Source organism: Astyanax mexicanus, chromosome 9 (assembly GCF_023375975.1).
Source record: "Astyanax mexicanus isolate ESR-SI-001 chromosome 9, AstMex3_surface, whole genome shotgun sequence".
NCBI classification, from domain to species: Eukaryota; Metazoa; Chordata; class Actinopteri; order Characiformes; family Acestrorhamphidae; genus Astyanax; species Astyanax mexicanus.
The window spans coordinates 30,496,453-30,518,785 of record NC_064416.1 but is presented as its reverse complement, the minus strand read 5'-3'; the positions used below and the strand labels follow the sequence as shown (position 1 = coordinate 30,518,785).

Here is a 22,333-nt window from a genome sequence, read left to right as displayed (position 1 = left end):
TGGTCAGTAGTGTTTTTTCGCCTTGAAACTCTCCCATGGAGGCCACTTTTGCCCAGTCTCTTTATTGTTATTAAATTATTAACACTGACCTTAACTGAGGCAAGTTAAACCTGCATTTCTTTAGATGTTGTTCTGTGTTCTTTTGTGGCCTCCTAGATGAGTTGTCCATGCCCTTTTGGTATAATCTTGGTAGGCTGTCACTCCTGGGAAGGTTCACTAGTGTTCCATATTTTCCCCATTTGTGAATAATAGCTCTCATCATGGTTCACTGGAGTCTGAAACCTTAGTATTTTAGAGTTAACTAAATTTCGGATATCATTGTGCTGACTATAAAAGAGTCAAAAACAAAGGTTTATGGGGAATTTTAGACACAAAGCATTAGGAAAACTCTTTTAACACCAAGGAACAAACATACTGTATATGGAAAAGTGTTTCGTAGTGCAATATGTGTTTTAGATAGAGATCAGAAACACCACTCAAACTAATCCCAGAGGATTTTTTTTTGTTTTTGGGAGAATTGAGTTCCACTGTTCCATAACCTGTTGCTGCAGGGCTTTATATCCCTCTATCTTCCAGATGGCATTGGCCATGGTACTTTAGGCTTTAGACTCATGCATAGCTGCTCTTGAATATGTTTTTGTTACACAGGCAACATTTTTTCTCTGGAAAACTAAATATCTCTGACAGTAATGGTGTACTGCATTGCATATTGTGGCTGAACTCCCTCATTAAAAGGAGTGTCTTGATACTTTTGTTCGTATAGTGAATAAAGTATAAATAAGGAAACACAGGCAGCAGCTGGGCCACAATGGACGGGTCTTGTGGCGAGGTGCTGTTAAAAATGGGAGAATTATTAAGTGAAATTGAGAGATAAATGTGGCAATTTGTTCTGTAATTGCTGGGAGAGAACGGGGACGGGAAAGCGTGTCACTGGGCTTGAGTGGGGGTGGATTAATGGCTGCTAGCACCCTGGCTTCTGTGACTCTGTGGACCAGGTTAGATTTTAATAAGAGAGAGAGAGAGAGAGTATACATGCACTTGGCCGAATAAGGTGGCAGAGGGCACAAAAACAATAGTCCTCTCTCTAGGGAGAAAAGAGGAGGCTGGTAAATACAGAAAAATAGCCTCTTTTTCTGTAGGACCTGCTGCTCTGCAGACCTGGTGGACAAATTATCCAGACAGACCTTTATATTGTTAGCGGGGCTCCTCTGTAAACACACTATTAGTTTGAGTTTTCATAACATTATACAGCTCTGGGAAAAAAATGAAGAGACCACTTCAGTTTGTGAATCAGTTTCTCTGATTTTGCTATTTATAGGTATATGTTTGAGTAAAAGGAACATTGCTTGTTTTATTCTAAATAAAAATATTGTTATTTAGAGCATTTATTTGCAGAAAATGAGAAATGGCTAAAATAACAAAAAAGAAAACAACATTTGGTGGAAAAATCCTAGTTTTAAATCACAGTTTCCATGCATCTCGGCATGTTCTCCTCCACCAGTCTTACACACTGCTTTTGGATAACTTTACGCCTGCACTCCTGGTGCAAAAATTCAAGCAGTTCAGCTTGGTTTGATGGCTTGTGATCATCCATCTTCCTCTTGATTATATTCCAGAGGTTTTCAATTTGGTAAAATCTAACAAACTCTTCATTATTAAGTGGCCTCTTGTTTTTTCCAGAGCTGTATGTCTATTAGTAGAAAAGACAAATCACTGGTAATCTATCAGTCCTGGTTCTGGAGATACCCTACCCTTAACATGTTCTGTGTGGCTTTCTCGAGAGTGTGTTTAAGCAGGAATCCACTAAAATGTGCAGGGCAGGGTACCTCCAGTGCCAGAATTAAGAAGCACTGGACTGGAGTAAGTGAGGGCAGGTCAGGTGGAGATATGCAGAGAGTGACAATGAGAGTAAGAGGGTGAATAGAGGTGAAGAGGGTGAGAAGGAGGGTGATGATAGAGTGAGAATGAAGTCTGGAAGTGATGGAGGAAAGGTAAAGAGGGGTGAGGAGAGATTGAGGGGGCGGGGCATGGCTGAGGGAGGTAGTCAGGGTTGAGTTGAGAGATTGAGGCAACCTTTCTGTGTGTTTCAGCTGATTAACTGTCATTATTAAACATAATAATTGATGCAAAAAAACAAGTTACTATTCATGAAGTTTTAAGAGTTCAGAAGTCAGTATTTGGTGGAATAACCCTGGTTTTTACCGTTCACAGTTTTCATGCGTCTTGGCATGTTCTCCTCCACACACTGCTGTTCTCTTACACACTGCTTTTGGATAACTTTATGCCACTCCTGGTGCAAAAAATCAAGCAGTTCAGCTTGATCATCTGACATCCTGACCTTACTAAATTTTCTCTTGTGGCTGAATGCAATCATATCCTGACAGCAATATTTTTACCCCAAAATCTAGTAGGAAGTATTCCCTGGACAATAGAGACAGTTAATATACTTCAACATAAGCAGGAAATCTGGTGTGAAATAGAGTTGAGCTGCAGCAAAACATCATAATAAGTAAAAACGTTTGTTGAATAGCCCACCTTCATTCACCCCTAGCATTTAAAAATACAGAGCTTTTAGCTAATGCTCCCAACAGGCTTATAATGCAAGTGATAGGGGCATAGAGTTACCCATACAAAGAAATCACTATATTTGAGCCATTAACAAAGCTCAAGGTAGGTTATGAACACTAAGTCTTTTTTAATTAACTACTTTGTACACTTTCTGTAAACGTTAGAGCCCTTGAAATTCGATCAATGAAGTGTGGATGTACTTTGAGCTTGTTAATGGTGTAAAAATAGCAATATCCTTGCATGGGCAATCGTATGCCCTTATTGCTAGCATTGTGAGCCTGTTGGGAGCACTGGTTAAAAAGTGCTATATTTTGGAAAGCCGAAGGCATTTAAAGGTGGTTTATTTGACAAATGTTTGTACTTGTTATCATGTTTTACTTTATCATGTTTCTCTTTTAATAGTCTTAATTCATACTCTTCAGATACAATAAACAATAAAAGACAAGGTGTCCCAATACTTTTACATTTATGTCTTAAGAAATGTCTCTCCAATTGCTGTAAGAATTTGCAGATGACACTGCGGAGGGAATACAAGAAGAACAACTTACATAATAAATCGCATATTACATTTTACCCCTTGTTAGCCCGTGCTGTACTCTTCCCAGCTCAAGCGCTCAAGGGGGTTAAAGCGTTTCATTTTTAAATATAGTGCACTCCGCACTTCCTGCAGCAAGCCAGCACTCATTATGTATGATGCAAATCCGAAGTGCAGGGGGGGGCGGAGGGGATGTCAGCGAGAAAAAAAAGAGGAAAAAAAAAAACAGCGAACTGCAGGCCTGACATGCTCTCTGTACCGACCTGTCCAGCGCTGCAGGCCTCGTAATCATTAGTCACTTCCTACCGGCTAAATAAAGCCGAGCCTCTGGAAGCTCTGCAGCTACCGACGCAAAATCCGCCAGTGCGCCGCAACCAAGCAACACACCTGCCTGCTAAAAGCTATCAAATGCATCATTTATCAGATACAAGGGAGGTAGGGGCGGGGCGGGGCGGCGAGACACATTAACGAGCGCAGAGCCAAAATTAGGCCGGGGTTGCAGACACTCCTGTGCAGGGACCTCTCTGGGTTCAGACGGCGGGATTTGACACAACAACCTTCAGCGGCTCGGTCCCAACCAGAGTCTGGTGCATCTGTTATGATGAGTGAAAGTGCTAGCATGGATCTGCCTTTTTATCCACTGTAATCAGTCACTGTGCATATACAGCTCTGAAAAAAAATAAGAGACCACTTAAAAATGATGAGTTTCTTTGATTTTTTTTTACCAAATTGAAAACCTCTGGAATATAATCAAGAGGAAGATGGATGATCGTAAGCCATCAAACCAAACTGAACTGCTCGAATTTTTGCAACAGGAGTGCAAAAAGTTACCCAAAAGCAATGTGTAAGACTGGTGGAGGAGAAAATGCCAAGATGCATGAATACTGTGATTAAAAAACGAATATTGATTTCTGTACTCTTGAAACTTTATGAATATGAACTTGTGAGGTCGGAAATCTCTGCTCAGTTTGAATGTATATAAGCCCACAAATGTTCAGCTAACTCAAAATAGTTGAGTATTGTTTAGAAATATCCAATTTTTATGTAAAACAGACTTAAATCACTTGAGTTCTGGGTTTCCAGTGTATGAACAGTGTGAGAAAGAAAGAGAGTGTGTTTGTTCAGTTATTGCATTTATATACATTATTCATCATGGCCTTCCATGTACTATGTATTATTTGAAGATGCCTCACACGAGGTCACGTGACCTCAGAGTGCTGGATGCTAGTGCTGGAGGTGCATGTGTGTCAGTGTGCACGTACGCTTCAGGCCAGAAGGCAAGAGAGCCATGATGCTCACGTGTTTGCGTGTCAGTGCGCCCACGTGTGCCCACATATGTTGCACTGAACATGCATGTTTGCTCACGTGTGCTCGTGGGCGCTCATCCGTGCGGCTGCGTACGCGTGTGTGTGTGTGTGTGGAGTGTGTGAATGTTGAGCAGACGTGGCAGTGTTCTGAAGCAGGGCCACTGATGACCTCCAGAAAGCGGCTCGGGGGAACCTTCACAACACATTTGGCGCTAGGCGGGCAGTGCTGCAGCGGCCGTCCCGTCCGATCTGTCAGCACCACCACACCGTCTCTCCCCATCACTGTCTCGCTCTTCCTCTCTCGCCCACTCTCTCTCTCTGTGTATCTCTCTCTCTCCATTTATCTCTCTCTATCTCCATGTACAGCTCTGGAAAAAAATAAGCCACCACTTAAAAATTATGAGTTTCTTTGATTTGACCAAATTAAAACCTCTGGAATATAATTAAGAGGAAGATGGATGATCACAAGCCACCAAACCAAGCTGAACTGCTTGACTTTTTGCACCAGGAGTGACATAAAGTTATCCAAAATCAGTGTGAAAGACTGGTGGAGGAGAACATGCCAAGATGCATGAAAACTGTGATTAAAAACCAGGGTTATGCTACCAAATATTATATTATATTATATTATATTATATAATATTATATATTATGTATCACTCTTTCTTAACCCCCTCTCTCTCAGGATTTCTGTTTCTCTCTCCCTTCATCTCTCTGTATTTTTTCCTCTCTCTCTGTCTCTCTGTCTCTCTCTCTATGTATCACTCACATTTATCTATTTCTCTCTCTGTCTCTTTCTCTCCATTTCACTCTTTCTCGTTCTCTGTCTCTCTTTTCTGTCTTTTATAAAGTCCTCTCGCTCTGTCTTTCCCCATTTATCTCTCTCTCTCTCTCTCTCTATATATATATTACTCTCGCTATCTCACCATGTTTCTTTCTGTCTCTTTACATGTCTTTCCCTCTCTCCCTCTCTCTTTTCTTTTCTGTAGTTTGTTTATTTGATCCAGAGAGTGCTACTACTTTAGCTTCAGGAAATCACAGTTCATCTCGGATATTGTGCAGTCATCCCATTGCTGACACAGAGCATACAGAGCTTGTCTTGTCCCTGTAGAGGAGAACTGCCAATAAAGATAATCTCACCAACCATTCTGATTCTGATGACTAATGCTCGTCCAAATCCAAAAACTAGTAGACTGGACAGTAGAGACCTTTAGGTTGACACCAGGGATTCCCTGAAGGCAGAGATCTGGAGGTGCAGAATCCAAGTTATCTGGAGTTGAATTGCTGACCCAAAGTTCTCACCTCTACTTCCAGGCTCAGATTGAACGCTTCCTCTTACAGGCAGGCTCGGCTGGGAAGCAACTGTTTGACGGAACGAGGTGTGGGCGGGGTGAGGGGTGAAGGTCAGACTGTTCAAGATGGTGAGATTGTTTCCAGGCTCATGGTAGCCATCGTTCCATTATCGTTCCACCATCGTTCCACCGTCGTTATCACTGGGTGAGATAAAAGTAGAGCCCTGAGGGAGGGCATTCCTCAGCATGGGGCTCTGGAATGCCAGTGAGTGGACACCCCCTCTCCAGACAAGTCTGGACAGGGTGGTCTGCTGAACCATGACCGGGCCGTGCTGCTGACAGCTACACAGTACACACACATACCTCCTTCACATGGCTGTGCGGTCAGGTTCTGGCGGGGGGTACGTGCCACGCTGCTCAGCTGATCAAATGCTGCCGGGGCTGCTCTCCTGGGGCTTCCTGCAGGCGGGTGAACCCAGGGCAAGCTCTTACAAAACCAGTCTTTCCTTTAATATTTGATGCCCTTTTTTTGTCCAAACCTACAAGACCTCCACCCCTCCCTACCTCATGGAACAAGCTGCCACTATCTGTGAAAAGTTTATTTTTATATATATATTTTCCACCTCCTCTCATAATTCACCTGAAGAAAACACCTCACAAATTATGTATACAAGTGTGGGCATTCCCATTCCCAAGCCATCTCCTGAGGTACAGGGGTTGGACAATGAAACTGAATCTAATAATTTATTGTGGCGACGGACAGTTCTGCTGGAAACAGGATAGTTGAGGTGCACATTGGATTCTGCATGATTTGAGCAGCCATGGTTTTATGTTTTTTGGATACAATCCGGGTTAGCACCCGAACATCCCTTTCAGACCGCTTCCTCTTGCATCCACAGTTAATCCTGTTGGATGTGGTTCGTCCTTCTTGTGGCTCTTGATACATCACAAAAAAATGCTGTCTTAGTCACAGATGCGCCAGCAAGAACTCTGGTATGTCACCCATAATGTTGTGTGCATTGCAATATTTTGAGCAAAACTGTGCTCTTGCCCTGCTAATTGAACCTTCATACTCTGCTCTAACTGGTGCAATTTAGCCCTGAAACCTCCCACACTAAAATGACAGGTGTTTAGCTACTTTGTCCAACTCCTGTAGCAATTCAATTTATGATCAACTTACATAATGCTGTCCCATGACTTGATACATCTTTGTACCAGTCTCACGTTCAGCAAACATCCATTAATATTCACAAACTGTAAGATAAAGACTCAGCACTGTGGGTGGGAAGCATGTGGAGCTGATCAAGAAGCTCTTGCTGAGAAAAGGAAATAAAGAAGAAAAAAAGTCAGCAACAGAGAAGATGTTTGTGTTCTCAGAACACTGGACTGACCACCCTAGAGTCCAGACTTTGAATAATTCAGTGTGTTTTATCTGTCTGAAGCTTCTTAGGTAGTTCCTTGATTGTAAAATTTTGGCAATATGGGAACACACTTTGTTGTCTGATATTCTGGAAATTTAATACAACTGGGATCCTTGCTTGTGTCTCCTGAATGATGACTCCAACTCAGAGTTTAAGATGATACAGTGCAAGCTATTGTTTTCTGGATTTACTGCTGCTAAAAAGACAATCCTGGAGAGACAAAACTATAGCACAGCTGCCCTTCAAATGGAATCATTTTGAGTGGTTGATTTACTCAATATAGCAAAATGTGAATCTACCCATGCTAAGCCCATGACTGTTGAAACATGGCAGACTAATGTGTAGTGTAGTTTGGATTTTCTGCAAGGTATGCATTGAATGTGTACTCACGGAAATTTTGCCTTTTATGCTCCTTTTTCTCGTTATATTTATATATATTCTACCTGTCTGTTAAATACTAAATGGTAAATAACTAAATAAATTTAAAAAATAACTGGTAGTTAGAAGTGAAAAAAATACGCCAACATCTACAAAACCTAAAATCTTAAAAGATTGGGGCAGTGTGAAAAAAATGCCTGAAACACATAACAAAAATTGAGTAGCAAGGGCACCCTGCACAAAGTGCGTTGCAATGCTCGATGCTATCTTACACCCCGTCAACGCGCAGGTCAAAATCCTCTGCTGAGATGCACAAAAGCACAGTGCTGTTAAGATACGAACGTGCCAAAGTCATAGCACACCTGGCTCCTACAGGGAATGACAACTGGCACACTGATTAATTTATTTCACGTTTTGCACCCTCGCGATACTAAAGACACAACAACACGCCCTAAATCAAACTGCATGATGCACAATTGACAGATGCACTATACATCGCTAAAATAGGGCACGAAATATCCATACTGTTCCATACTGTCTCAACCTTTCTCTAACATGGATAAAGACTAGTATTGGACTAAACAGCATTTTAAATTGAGATTTCCCATTGAAAGGAAAATATTTTAGTAAAAGACTTAATCCCTGTCCATAAAAAAAAACTAAAATAGTGGAAATAGCGGAGCATTATAAAAAGTAGGATTTCTGACTTTTACACATTTCTGTATATACATTAAATGCAGTATTCAATTTTATTAAAATTGCAGTTCCAGTGGTGTTCCACCAGTGTAAATCCTATTTAGTTTAGGCTTGGGTTCAATTCTGTTGCTAGGTAATGATTTTACACATGTAAAAACACACGTAATCGTAATTAGTCTCACTCAGTAAATCATTCTTCAGACTAAGATCGAAACACAACATAAAGAGCGCCTGTTGGAGCTCTCTTCTTAACCCCCTCATCCCTCATCCCTCTATCTTCTCTTCTTCTGTCCCTCCCTCTTATCCTCCCTTATCCCCCCGCTGTCAAAGGCTGGGTGGGCCTGTGAGGACCTGTTGTGCCCCCCGCCTGCAGCTCTGTTTGCCACGTGCCTGATGATGTCTGTGCTGCCTGTATGAAAATGTGGGAGGTGTGTTAGCTGTGATGTCCCTCACCTCCCCCCCCTCCCATCCCCCCTCCCATCCCTCCAATCCCTCCAATCCCCCCATTCACCTAAACCCTGCTGTTCACCATCACCCTGCTGGTCACTCTGCCAGTGGAGGCACCTTTAGTAGAATTCTCGATCATTTAAAGCAGCATTATGTAAGAACTGTGTAAGGTATTGGTTGCTTCTGGGCTCCCCCTGGAGTTGACAAGTGTATTTTGAACTTTGCTTCACACATAAATAAATATGTAAAATGTAAAATCTTAAATATATTGTTTTTAACACTTTTTTAAAAAATAATATATAAATAACTCCATGCATTCTTTTTTCATAGTTTTGATAACTTTATTATTAATCTACAATGCGCACAATTTACCTCTGACTGGTACTATATGTTAAAATACACTGGCATGCCTAAATGTCAGTTTAAGCAGGATGAATCAGACTTTTTGTGAGGACTTTTTTCTGAAGAACTGATGTAAGAAAGTGTGTGTTCTTGCTCTGCAGTTCCTGAATGAGTTTGTTCCTGTCAGGTAATTTGTCAAAACGCGTTGTCTCCAGGCACATGTGAGCGTGATGTTGACACACACCCACTGTGTTTTGTAACAGCATTCAGAATAAACTACAGGCTGAAGGATAATACAGTGAGAACTGCTTTCTGTAAAAAAAATGGGTGTGGCTAAATGAGCTAAATAGAATATTTTCATTGCAGTAAAGGGTGCAGCGAATGTACTGGCAGTCCAGCTTCTGTTCCGTGTGAATAAATGCAATAAGCTGTAAAATGTAATAGACTTCAGTTTCTGAATCAGTTTGTCTGTTTTTGCTATTTATAGGTATATGTTTGAGTAAAATAAACATTGTATGTTTGTTTTACTATAAACTACAAAAAACATTTCTCCCAAATTCAAAATAAAAATATTGTCATTCCGAGCATTTATTTGCAGAAAATGAGAAATGGCTGAAATAACAAAAAAGAGGCAGAGCTTCATGATCATAAAGTTTTCAGAAAGAGAGTTCAGAAATCAATATTTGGTGCAATAATCCTGGTTTTTAATCACAGTTTTCGTGCATCTTGGCATGTTCTTCTCCACCAGTCTTACACACTGCTTTTGGATAACTTTATGCCCTTACTCCTGGTGCAACAATTCAAGCAGTTCAGTTTGGTTTGATGGCTTTTGATCATCCATCTTCCTCTTGATTATATTGCAGAGGTTTTCAATTTGGTAAAATCAAAGAAACTCATAATTTTTAAGTGTTTTTTTTATATATAAATTTAGGCTTACCATGCGTTATTTTCTCTGTGTTACAGGCTGAACGGATCGCTGCCTAAAAACGTGGAGATCAAAAACAACACTCTGTTTTTTAAGGGGCCAGTGACGTACGAACTGGGCGGGACTTACGTGTGTGACGCCACCAACAGCATCGGCACGCGCTCCGGCCTGGTGGAGGTTAATGTGACAGGTAGGTCCAGAAGCTGCCGCTATATACAGTATGTGTGTGCGAGTGTGTGTGATTATGTATGTGTGCGTGTGTGTGTGTGTGTGTGTGTCGGAGAGAATTTCTGCCTGCACTCAGGTAATCAGGACTGGGGGAATGTGATTGGTTGGAGAGAGACGTAGCCGTAATGGTGAGCGATTAGAGTTGTTTAAAATAATGCGGCTCTGTGCACCAGGCTGCAGGAGAGCTGGATAAATATAGAATTCACTTCTGCTTAGTCTAAACATATTCATATACGCTGTATATCAAGCATGAATGCAGATGTAAGCAGCCACACACACACACACACACACACACATAGAGTGAACCGCCCTGTGCTGATGTAAGCATGTCAGAGCAGAGCAGGTGAATTATGTGAGCATGCAGGAGGGCAGCCCACCTGCTGGCTCTGCTTCACCAAGCATATGAACACACACACACACACACACACACACATAATCATACACTTACAAACATTGATAAATACCATTCAGAAGTTTAGAGTTGCTACTCAAATTCATTTATTTGTTTCTTGTATTTAATAAGAGCTTTACTGTAAAACAAGAAAACAAGCTAAAAAATAAAAATAAAAACGAAAGACAGTTTTTGGTAATGCTGCTTCTCCTTCAGCAGCCGGAGTCCGAGAGAGCCAAGACTCACTGACTTGAATTTGAATCATAAACAAAGCAACAGAGCTCTGACTGATCTAACAGACTAAAACGTTTGCCAATATGATTTAAAGATCACCGGTTTGAATCCTGGTCATGCTGCTTACCATTAGCTGCCAGAGTCTGAGAGAGAGCACAATTGGCCTTGCTCTCTCTGGGTGGGTGGATGGCGCTCTTTTCCTTTATCACTTCCAAGGTGATGTCGGTCAACACAAACTTAATGTGTTCATTTTTGTTGGGGTTAAATCTATGATGTTACACATGGCTGAAAACGTGTTTTCTTAAGGATATGGCAGTAGAGTTGGGGAAATTGGTGAAAGGAGGTGTCTAAAGTGCAGCAAAATAAAATAATAAAAACAAAACATTTATTTATTTATTAATATTATATTTTAAGCTTGCAGGTGTAGTTATATTATTATTTTTATATTATGGAGTTTTCCACAACTTTAAAATGATCAAAATACTGTAAATGCATGATATTACACAGCCATATATTTTCAGTAATGTTAATAGTATGTCATTATTTATATATTTTGGTAACATGTTTAGATTTAGAGAATTATTACAATATTATACAGTAGAAATACAGTGAGTCCAAGAAGTATTTGATCCCTTGCTGATTTTCTTCGTTGGCCCACTAATAAAGACATGATCATTCTATACTTTTAATGGTAGATGTATTCTTACATGTAGAGACAGAATATTAAAAAGAAAATCCAGAAAATAAATCTAAGGAATATATATTAATTGATTTGTATTTCATGGAGTGAAATAAGTATTTGATCCCTTAGTATTCATTAGCAGTTCTGGCTTTTACAGACCAGTTAGACACTCCCAATCAACTTGTTACCTGACCTGAAGCCACCTGTTCTCACTAATCACTTGTGTGAAAAACACCTGTCCACAGAATCAGACAGATCACACAGATTTCAAGTCTCCAACATGGGTAAAACCAAAGAGCTGTCACAGGACCTCAGAGTCAGAATTGTTGACCTTCACAAAGCTGGAATGGGCTACAAAAAGATTAGTAAGGTGTTGGATGTGAAAGTAACAACTATTGGTGCAATTATCAGAAAGTTTAAAGAGTATAACATGACAATCAACAGACCTCGGCCCGGTGCTCCAAAGAAGATTTCGCCTCGTGGGGTGGCAATGATGCTGAGAACGGTCAGAAATCGTCCTGCAACCACTCGGCAGGAGTTAGCAAATGACCTGAAGGCAGCTGGGACCACAGTTTGCAAGGAAACAATTGGCAACACTTTGCGCAACAATTGATTCACATCCTGCAGTGCCCGAAAGGTACCCCTGCTGAAGAGAGCACATGTGGAGGCGCGCCTCAAGTATGCCAATGATCATTTGAAAGATGAACCAAGTTATTGGGAGAAGGTTTTGTGGTCAGACGAGACCAAAATTGAACTTTTTGGCCTCAACTCCACCCGCCATGTGTGGAGGAAGAAAAATGCTGCCTATGACCCCAAGAACACTGTGCCCACCGTCAAGCATGGAGGTGGAAGCATAATGTTTTGGGGGTGTTTCTCTGCCAAGGGTACAGGGCTACTTCACCGCATCACTGGGAAGATGGATGGAGCCATGTACCGCACAATCCTGAGGGACAACCTCCTCCCCTCTGCCAGGGATCTGAAAATGGGCCGTGGTTGGGTCTTCCAACATGATAACGACCCTAATCATACAGCAAAGGCAACAAAGGATTGGCTCAAGAAAAATCACATTAAGGTCATGGAGTGGCCCAGCCAGTCGCCAGACCTCAATCCGATCGAAAATCTATGGAGGGAGCTGAAGGTCAGAGTTGCCAAGCGACAGCCCACCAACCTTCATGATTTAGAGAGGATCTGCAAAGAAGAGTGGGCCAAAATTCCCCCTGGTGTGTGTGCTAAACTTGTGGTTAACTACAACAAACGTCTCACCGCTGTGCTTGCAAACAAAGGCTTTGCCACTAAGTATTGAGTGTGTTTGGCAAGAGGGATCAAATACTTATTTTCCTCATTGAAATACAAATTAATTAAAATATATTCTTTAAAATTATATTCTGGATTTTTGTCTTGATATTCTGTCTCTCCATGTTAGAATATATCTACCATTAAAAGTGCAGAAGGATAGTGTCTTTATTAGTGGGCAAACAAAGAAAATCAGCAAGGGATCAAATACTTCTTGGACTCACTGTACATAGAAAAACTGCAGTTCTGCCCTAAGAATAAACACTGTGGTAAAATATATTTATATTAGTATTAATTACAATCAATTTCATGCATCTAGCTGCAACACTGTCACTTCTTATTCATAATTAAAAACAGCATCTCTAAACTTTTGAATGCAGACATACTGTACAAACCCTGACAACACACACACACACACACACATATATGTATATATATATATATATATATATATATATATATATATATATATATATATATATATATATATATATATATATATAGAAAGACGTATAAAGCTTGTCATTCATCCCTATAAATATAAATATTATATCTCTGTAGGTTGTTTATTATTGATCTCAGCGTTTCTCTGGAACACTCATATTCCTATCAGATACCTTTACCTGCTGCAGGAGAACATCTCACTTTTATTCTGCTTTTACTGAAGAAATACAGAAAAACAGAGCAAAACTTCACCACTTTCTCTACAAAACCTGCTCCTAAATACTGCTGGGATGTTTGTCTTGTATTTTTCCCATTGCATTCTAAAATAAGCAAAATAAGGGCTGTGCAATGTTTTATTTGTTATTAATTATCACTAAAATAATGTTTTATTTTATATTATGTGTTATTTATAATATTTAGCACTATCAGCCGTTATCATGAAATAGGAAGTATGAATTGGATATTGCTGGCATTTTAAAAATGTACCAGTTCCCTTTCCAGTTCATGCTTCCCATATATGCAAACTACAAATATAAACAGCATGAGTTTTGAATACAGTGGTTTTGTGATGTCACAAAAGCCAAAAAGCCACCACATTTGTATTTATATCTGCTTATACAGTAGAGTCTATGGTACTGTGTGTTATTCTCACTGAAAACAATAGCGGGTGTTTCTGCCCAGACTTTTTTTTAAATAAAGCACTATACAGGGCATCCAATCAGAATAGAGGTTAAATACATACAGTATACCAGTCATACAGCCTATTCACACACCGAGTCAGACTTGGTGTGAACATTTCTCTATGTTGAAAGTCATATCCGTTATTTATTAATGTATTTTTAGTCCAATAAAAAAATAAAACATAATTGGTGTGAATAGGTTTTAAAGGCACAGTCACAAAAACAGCTTCTCTTTGTGTAAGGGTTGAGGAAAGGTTAGAAAATGGTAATGTTTACATGTAATATTATTTTTTTTATCATTGTTTTGAGACAAACCTACTTAAAACTTAAAACAAGCAACCTTTAATTCATTATTAGTTAGTTTATTGGTGTGCATTTAATTTCCCCTAGATATTTGGTGTAAGTATGACCTAATATGTTTTAAACTAAATGTATAGGAAGTCATTTTTATGTGGACAAGAGTTTGTTTTAATATTTCAAAATGATGCAATTTTGCCATTTAAGGATCAGACAGACCCAAGTAGTCCAAAAACAAAACTTAAAAAAATAATAATTAAACTAGTTTTAAACATAAAATTGGATGAGAATTGTTTCCTAGCCCATGATTTGGCTGGCCTGGCTGTAAAAACTTATGGGATTCCCAGCATCTTGTTTTCAGTAAATTGAGTGTAAACTGAATGTAATGTTGCCATGTGACCACTAAATGGTATAGGCATTGTCTCCATTATAGGCCAAAGGGTCAAGAAATTAAATACTGTATGTATTCTGTAACACTATAACCGTAGGAACAGTTGTTTGTTGTAGTTTTGTCTTTGTATTTTTTTGGGATTGGGATCATTATCAGATTTAAAAAATGGTGTCATCATGATAACCCTCATTGCAAGTAATTTCACTCTATATATAGACATTTATTCACATTACATAGTAACATAGTATTTGTGTCCACATTGTGCAGCCCAAATCCACAGCTAACTGTGATATTGATAATCTGGTTTGATGAAAGTGCTGAAGTTTTGCTCTGTTTCGTCAGCCATCTTTGTTTCTGCGATGCTTTTTACTTTGTTTTGGGTGCTTGGATGGGTGCTCTCTTAAATGCATTGCTTTGCATGTGTTTGTATATGTGTCTTGCTCTTGTGCTCGCTGGCTGAAAGTGATTATTTTGGTCTGTACGGTTCTGCTGACTCTATGGGAACACGGTGAAGTCATACGGTGTGTCGTCAGAACCTGATGACATGCGCTGCCAACATTAGCGGGGTGTTAATGGAGGTTTGAAAGGCTGCCATTGAAGAGATGGCAAGTAGGACGTGAGAAGATTGTCCGTGAATGCTGGATGGGTATGGAGCAGTTGGTTGGGCGGTTGTTGGGTGGGGGGGGTGGGGGTGTTGTGTTGGGGGGGATATTTTCGCACTCTGGGCTAATGATTGGCGCAGTTATAGATAGAAGTGAGTGTGTGATGGAAGTGTGCATTGATGGTTTGAATAGGGACCGTTTTGCTGTGCTATTGCTGCCAGGACCCTGAATAGTGGAGTATATGGCTGAGATGCTATAATTAAATGTGTTTTATTGTATCTTAGGCAGCATTCTCATGGTTAATGGATTACAAACATGTCCTGTTCGGTTAGGCCTGTCACAATGACTAGATTCTATGGAAGAAATATTATTGTAGGAATAATTACAACAAAAAAAAACTATATTATTGCCATTTTAACACCAATTTAACCCACTAATTAACATTGTTGTAAATTACAATGAAACACAGTTGCCAGTGCAGTATAGGTAAGGCAATAGTATACAATACAATAGTAAATTCATTCAAATGTGCACAATTATATGTGCAAATGTGTGAAGAATGTGTGATTACAATGAAAATGAAAAAAATGATATCATAAAAATGCAGTTTTCCACTAGGAACTATGACTACAACCAAGTCGTGAACTTCACGACTCATTCCAGCTGAAGGTTATTGATGCAGAGTTTGTTCCTGAGATTCATATTTCAGGATATATATGTGGTGGAGCAGTCCCACTGAGTTTGTGTCTGAAGTAATGATAGATCTCCACAGCTACAGCAGTGTCTACTCCACTGTGATTCATCATTCCATCGAGAGGTCACTGAGCTTTTGTGTCTCTTGTCATTGGTCAGCTATTTGTGCAGCAATTTTTTCATAAATTGTATACAGATGAAGTAAAGTAAAAGAAAAGCCTTTGAAAGTCTCTAAAAAATATATTCTTGAAAGCTATTAGATTTGCTTGAGCATCAAATGAGTTATATCCACCACATTTTTAAAGAAGGGAAGCTGCATCTGTGGTTAAAGGAGCTAAATTTTTTAAAACTTCCACCTAAATGTCTATGCATGCAACTGCTCTTACATTTTGTGATTGGAAACGCTATAGTTATTTTATAGCTACTTAATGAAGTTCTGGTGAAGCAGGCGTGTCAGGTGCTGGGATTTTCTGAACTAAACCATTTCTCTTGGAGCGGTTTTGCACCAACATGGTACGCAAACCTAATTTTGAAACGGTTTACTGCATTCTCAACAAAAAAGTTGGTTCCAGAACCAAGAATGTTCATTTCGCAGCAGGAAACAAAGAAAACTAGGTTCTTCAGCACAAACCATGGCAACATCTGTGGGCGTGTCTGTTTGTAGAGGAGCAAAATGGCGACCCACCCCCAAGAGTGCACTGTGGTCTGCTGAGGAAATGCACCATTTATTATCTATTTGGTGTTCACCAAAGTTTTAGAAGAAACTTGAAGAGAGCACTAGGAAGGAGAAACTGTATGGTGAACTAGTGAAGCATTTACCTCGGGCAGTATACGCTTGCAAAAAAGAGCAAGTCACCGCCACTGTGCAACGCCCTCTGTTGATGATGTATCATGTGACGTTTTTGATGGTCCTACTAAAAGTCATGGAAATACGGGCTGGTGGAAATAAGCCCTAACAGAACTGGTTCAAGAACCAGAGTTCTTTTGGTGGAAAAGTGCAGATGTTCTGGTGTTGGTTTCTCCAAAAAATGGTAAGAGTAGATGTATAGATGTTAGAGTGGTTATTTTTAAATTTAGATCCTTCAACCACAGATGCAGCTGCTCTTTTTTAGAATGGTAGGATACAAGGAGAATACAAGTTACTGTATATTGAACGCCACAACTCTACCATCTTTTTGTGTTGTGTTCGCAGTTTCTTCTAGTTCTAGGACTTCCGGTAACTGAGTATATTTTATTCAGCACCACGTTTGTATTTTGCATGTTTATACATTTTACATTTTTGGTTGTCATCTATATTATTAGATCTGCTGTTGCATTGTAAATTACGGAAGTAAGACTTCTTGTCATCATGAAAAATAAGCTTTTAATATAGCTTTTTTTGTAGCAGTCGCTTTTAAAACCATGCTGTTAGTCAAATGCCTGAATCCACATGGCCTGAAGGCGGTATCTGCATGGTACAACCTTGCAGTTTGGGTCCGTGACAGGAGTCTAGTGGCTGTGGCTCAATGGTAGAACCAGCATGGCCAAATGAGATGTTAATGAGGCTCTTCCATCTGCCACTGTCCGTGGCTGAAGCAGGCCTTGCCATGGCCGAATGCATATGGCCTATTACGGACTAATTCTTTATTCTGCAAGGCCACTGATAGCTCCAGCAGGAGCCATGCTCTCCTTTCTTTTTCAAAAAGAACTACAATGAATTTTCCGAAGGCCCAGTCAGATTGGGTTTTTACGTCAAATTTCGCAATCCAAAATATATTTATTTCAGTTCGAATTCAGCTCCTTGTTGCAAACCAGAGCAAATAAATTTCACATGAGAAACTTAGGCATGCAGTCCACCTGATTTAGCTGCTTTGAGCTCTGAAGTGACAGTCTTTCAAATAGCAGCAGTAAACACCCCGAATGGAGGAAACGCTGCAGACATTTCCACAAATTTCCCAGCAACACAGTTACACAAGTTCTCGTCAACCATGGCCATGACACCTGAACCTCAATCTTGTTACGCGGTTCACTTGGCAACCCACTTGCTTCATCTTGCATCATCTTGTTGGATTATCTAGTCATTACATGTGGCATCAACAATAGAAAAGGATAAACCCCTGGGTAAATGTTTTTTGACTGGCAGTATACATTATAAACACCAGTCAGCCGCACATTTAAAAACACCTATATATGAAATTTAACATAGTTACATTTGTTTATTTATTCATTTTCATAATTTATTTGCAATATGTTGTTTTATGTGTAGACTCAGGAAGCAAAAGTGCTTCAAGGATGTACTATGGTGCTATGGCGCTTGTTTGTTTTTTGCTTAATTGATCAATTAATTAATTATTTAAGCTATTTTCGATTTACTGAGAGCACCTGTCTTGGCATTTGAGCCTCCTGACAGGTCTGACAGGTCTCAGCCAGACCTGTCCAAGGATATTTGGGGGAAGGAAGACGCTGCTTGAAGTTATTGAAGCATAAGCACATGCATAAAGATTTGAGCCATCTTGACAAGAACCAGATCTGTGATGTCTAGACGACTGGGTCAGGTCATCTCCAAAATATCAGGTAACTACAATTTTTTAGAACCTACAGGAAGTGGTCCAACTCACAACTTACAGTACTTGTTGTTAAAAAATCTGCTGCTAAGCTTTTTTTTTCCTTAAGAACAATATTCATTCCTAGAAATAGTAAGATTGAAAGGGTCGGAACATCTACAAAACCCTCACTGGACACCCATTATGATTATGGATGCCCCACTTAGTTAAGTGATCTGCTACTCAAATGTTAGTCTTGCTACCAGATACTAGATTATACTAGATATTAGACCAGAGAACACTTTCAGAGAACACCACCCAGCCCATGTTTCATATAACCACATAGAAACCACTAAACACCGTCTTGCAGAGTCTTGTATACTCCATGCTTTGACAAGTGGGAGCTGTTCTGGCAGTACAAGGAAATCCTACACAATAAAACTGAATTCAATGGGTGTTTGTTATGTTATATCCGGTTTTCAATCCAGGCATGGTCAGCCCATTCAGGTAGGTGCAACAGATTGCAATTTCCGAGTGTGACTGCAGCTTTACATGCCTTAATTCAACAAGTGCTTGCTTCCCCACACACTCATACACACCCTCACACACACCCCCACTTGCCGCCAATTCCCTCCGGAGAGACAGAGCGAGGCGGCCGTGCCTCGTTCCCATAGAAACAGTGACAAATGAATGAAATTTGGGGATGTGCCACTCTTGTCTTGTCTGAGCTGGCTGATGCAGGGATACGCAACCCCACCCTAAGCATCTTGCAAGTTGTCAGCATAAAAGCCTTGGCATGCCTGGCTTACCTACCTGCCCCTCCTCGCACCTGAGGGACAAACGAGGCATTGTGTTCCATCCCGCCTCCAGCCAGAGAGGCAGCTGTCCTTCTGTGTGCGAGCGATGATAACATTGTGGAGCTGGAGTCGTGCAGTTTCCCAGAGAAACTGCGAAACTTAACTCCCGCAACAGCTGCAACCAATGGCCTCTTCCCATAGTCCCTCATTTTCCATCAATCTCTTCCCCCTTTCTTGTTTACTTTTTTCTGTCTCGCTCTTTCTCTTCGCTCCCCCCCTCGTTCCCTTCCCTCCCTTCGTCTACACTCTAGCCGTTGTGGTGAACCGCATTGACATTGGCCCTGGCCCTGGCCGGCACAGGTAGCGGCGGAGGCGTGTGCTTACGCTTCATTAACTTCAAACGGCATCTTTGTTCCCCCAAACAGCCTTGGACAGGCCTGGCTGAGACCTGTCAGATTTCTGGCCCGGCTGCCAGCCACATTAGACTTTCAATAAAGGAGGCTGGAATGCCAAGAAAGGTGCCCTCGGTTCAGGGAGAAATAAAAAAAATAATAAAATAAAATAAAATAAAAAATAGAGCAAACAATGAACTGGCAACATAGCAAATTCACAGCATCACCTCTACAGCAGGGGTGTGAAACTTATTTCAGGTAGCAAGCAACATCACAATATTATCCAATGTGAAGGGAATGAGACAGAGCTTTGATGAATCAGTGTTCAGTGTTTGTTTTAGTCCTGGACAATGTTCTAATGGTGCTAGCTAACATTCTTGGAGAACACCAGGTCATATCTTAGTGAGATACCAAAATAAAAGTATTCTGAATGACATTTGGTAAAGTTACACTTTCTTTAACACATACTTAATGTATTTTCTGTTATTATTCCGCCCCTACCCCAAAATTAAGATTATTATTGGTTTGACTCTCTGCTGCCTGGGCTATTAGTTTGACTCTTTGTCTCTGTTTTTTCCAGCTAAAATTGAAATTCTTCTTGGTTTTTCCTCTATGTTTAGCTCTTTGTTGTCTCGCCCCACCTCAAAATTGCTACTTGGATTGATTCTACCTCTGAGATTGACTCTATTGTCCCACTTCCAGCTGAAATAGAGGTTCTGACTCTAAGTTCGACTCTCTGTTGTCTCACTTCTCCCCAAAATGTCTACTTTGATTGATTCTGCCTCTGAGACTGTCCCATCTTAGCTGATTCTGCTTTTAAATTTGACTCTCTGTTGTCCCGCCCACCCACAAACAAACTACTCTGGTTCTGACTCTGATTTTTTGACTCTCTGTTGTCTTGTCCCTCTCTGAAATGACTACTCTGATTGATTCTGCCCCTGAGATTGACTCTGTTGTCCAACCTCCAGCTGAAATAGAGATTCTGCTTGTTTTTTCTTCAAGTTTGACTCTCTGTTGTCCTGCCCCTCCCTGATATGAATACTCTGATTGGTTCTGCTTCTGAGATTGACTCTATTGTCTTACGTCCAGCTTAAACAGAAGTTTAAGAAGACTATTTTTAGTTGGTTCTGTTCTGTAGTTGAACTTACTTCCTGTTGCTGTATGTATGCTCGCGTCAGTGCGGTTTAGCGAGAGTAGATTTCTGGGCCGTATGTTTGACACCCTCGCTCTACAGAGTTGTGAGTCATCCCATCAACCCTCCATGCCCCGGAACACACACACTACTTAACATCTGGCTTTACTTCCCGGCACTCTGTCAAATGTGGTTAATGCCCGCAAGACGGAATGCAAATCTATGGAGCGGGATCGATTGAGAGGAAGACGCGCTGATCTGTCAAACGTCCATTAAAGTGGTCAGGCCTCCAGAACGGGGAGCACCGGGGCGAACCCAAATGAGCGCTTCGACCCACCTGAGAACCTCTTAATTAAAAATCTGCAGAGCAATCCTTTGTAGAAAGGGTTTGCAGACTTGTCTCATTATTCTCCATTAGCCGTGCAGCCTTGACACCCTGGTTCATACCCACCTCTCTACTTGTTACATTCTTCAGTGTAAAAGCGTGGGGATGATGCTCTGGTGCTGACAGGGCAGGAAGTCCTGTGTAAATACTGCGTATGCACAGGTGTATTTGTTTCAAGGTGTAACACAATTTTATAACAAGTTCATTTTCAGGGCATGGACCTAATTCCACTTTGTGTATCAGAGCATAAGTTTGAGCAGAGTTCTCCTGCGTTCCTCATTATCCTCCCTTCACAAACACCTACCCTGACCTTTCAGCTCCCAGTTACCTATGATCTGTGAATTAATTAGCCCATTAGATTTATGCAGAACACTGACTACAGATTATTTACCAGGAAGAGGCATAGAACAAACAAGAAAACAGAAGATAACAGAGCAAATGAAGGGAAGGCAATGAGAAATGTGGAGAACAAACAAAGTGGAAGAGGTAAAGAAGCATGAAGAAGAAAGGGAAGGAGGAGAGAGAGGTGATGGGTAAAAAGACATGAGAAGCCTAGAGAGGAATTTAGAAGAGAATGGTGAAGAGGAAGAAAAGGTAGGCAAGGACAGCTGAGGAGAAGACAAGCATGGAGATGAGTTGGGTGAAGAACACAGGGAAAAAGAAGGGTGGGAAAGAAATGAGAGTCAAGAGGGATATGGACAATGAGAAGGACTGCCAGGAGAAAAGTAGTGCAGAGAGAATGAATATAGGAGGAGAGGAGAATAAAGGACAGGAATGGAACTAATTGGAAAGGAAATGAAAATAATTAAAAGAAAAACATAAAAAATGAAACCAAAACAAAAAGAAAGGAAAAAATGGAAAGGAAAAGAAAAGAAAGGAATTGAAGGGGAAAAAAGGAAAATCAAAGTAAAGGAAATGAAAAGAAATTAACATAATGGAAAGAATTGGAACAGAAAGTAAATAAAAGGAAACAAAGTAATGAAAAAGGGAAAGAAATATAAGGGAACAAAGTAAAGGAACAAAAAGGAAAGGTAATAAATGTAGAGAAAAGGAAAGGAAAGGAATGGAAGTGTAAGAAAAGCAACAGAAAGGAAATGACAGCAAAGGAACAGGAAAGGAAAGAAATAAAAGAGAAAGGAAGGAACAAAAAGTAAAGAAACAACATGGGAAAAAAAGGAAACGTAATAAACGGAGAGGAAAGGAACAGGAATAAAGAATGAAAGGAAAAAAGGTATGGACAGAAAAGGAAAGGACAGCAA

At 40.4% G+C, this 22,333-nt stretch overlaps 1 protein-coding gene across 4 annotated transcripts in view; it reads left to right on the top strand.

Moving 5' to 3' along the window:
• The window catches only part of nectin1b (nectin cell adhesion molecule 1b), a 381,414-nt gene that overhangs the window by 139,626 nt on the left and 219,455 nt on the right, over positions 1–22,333 (top strand). For all 4 annotated transcript variants that reach the window (XM_049483657.1, XM_049483659.1, XM_049483660.1 and 1 more), the window contains exon 5: positions 9,950–10,101. In XM_049483657.1, the coding sequence (XP_049339614.1) occupies positions 9,950–10,101 (152 nt within the window). The remainder of the gene's footprint in view (positions 1–9,949; positions 10,102–22,333) is intronic.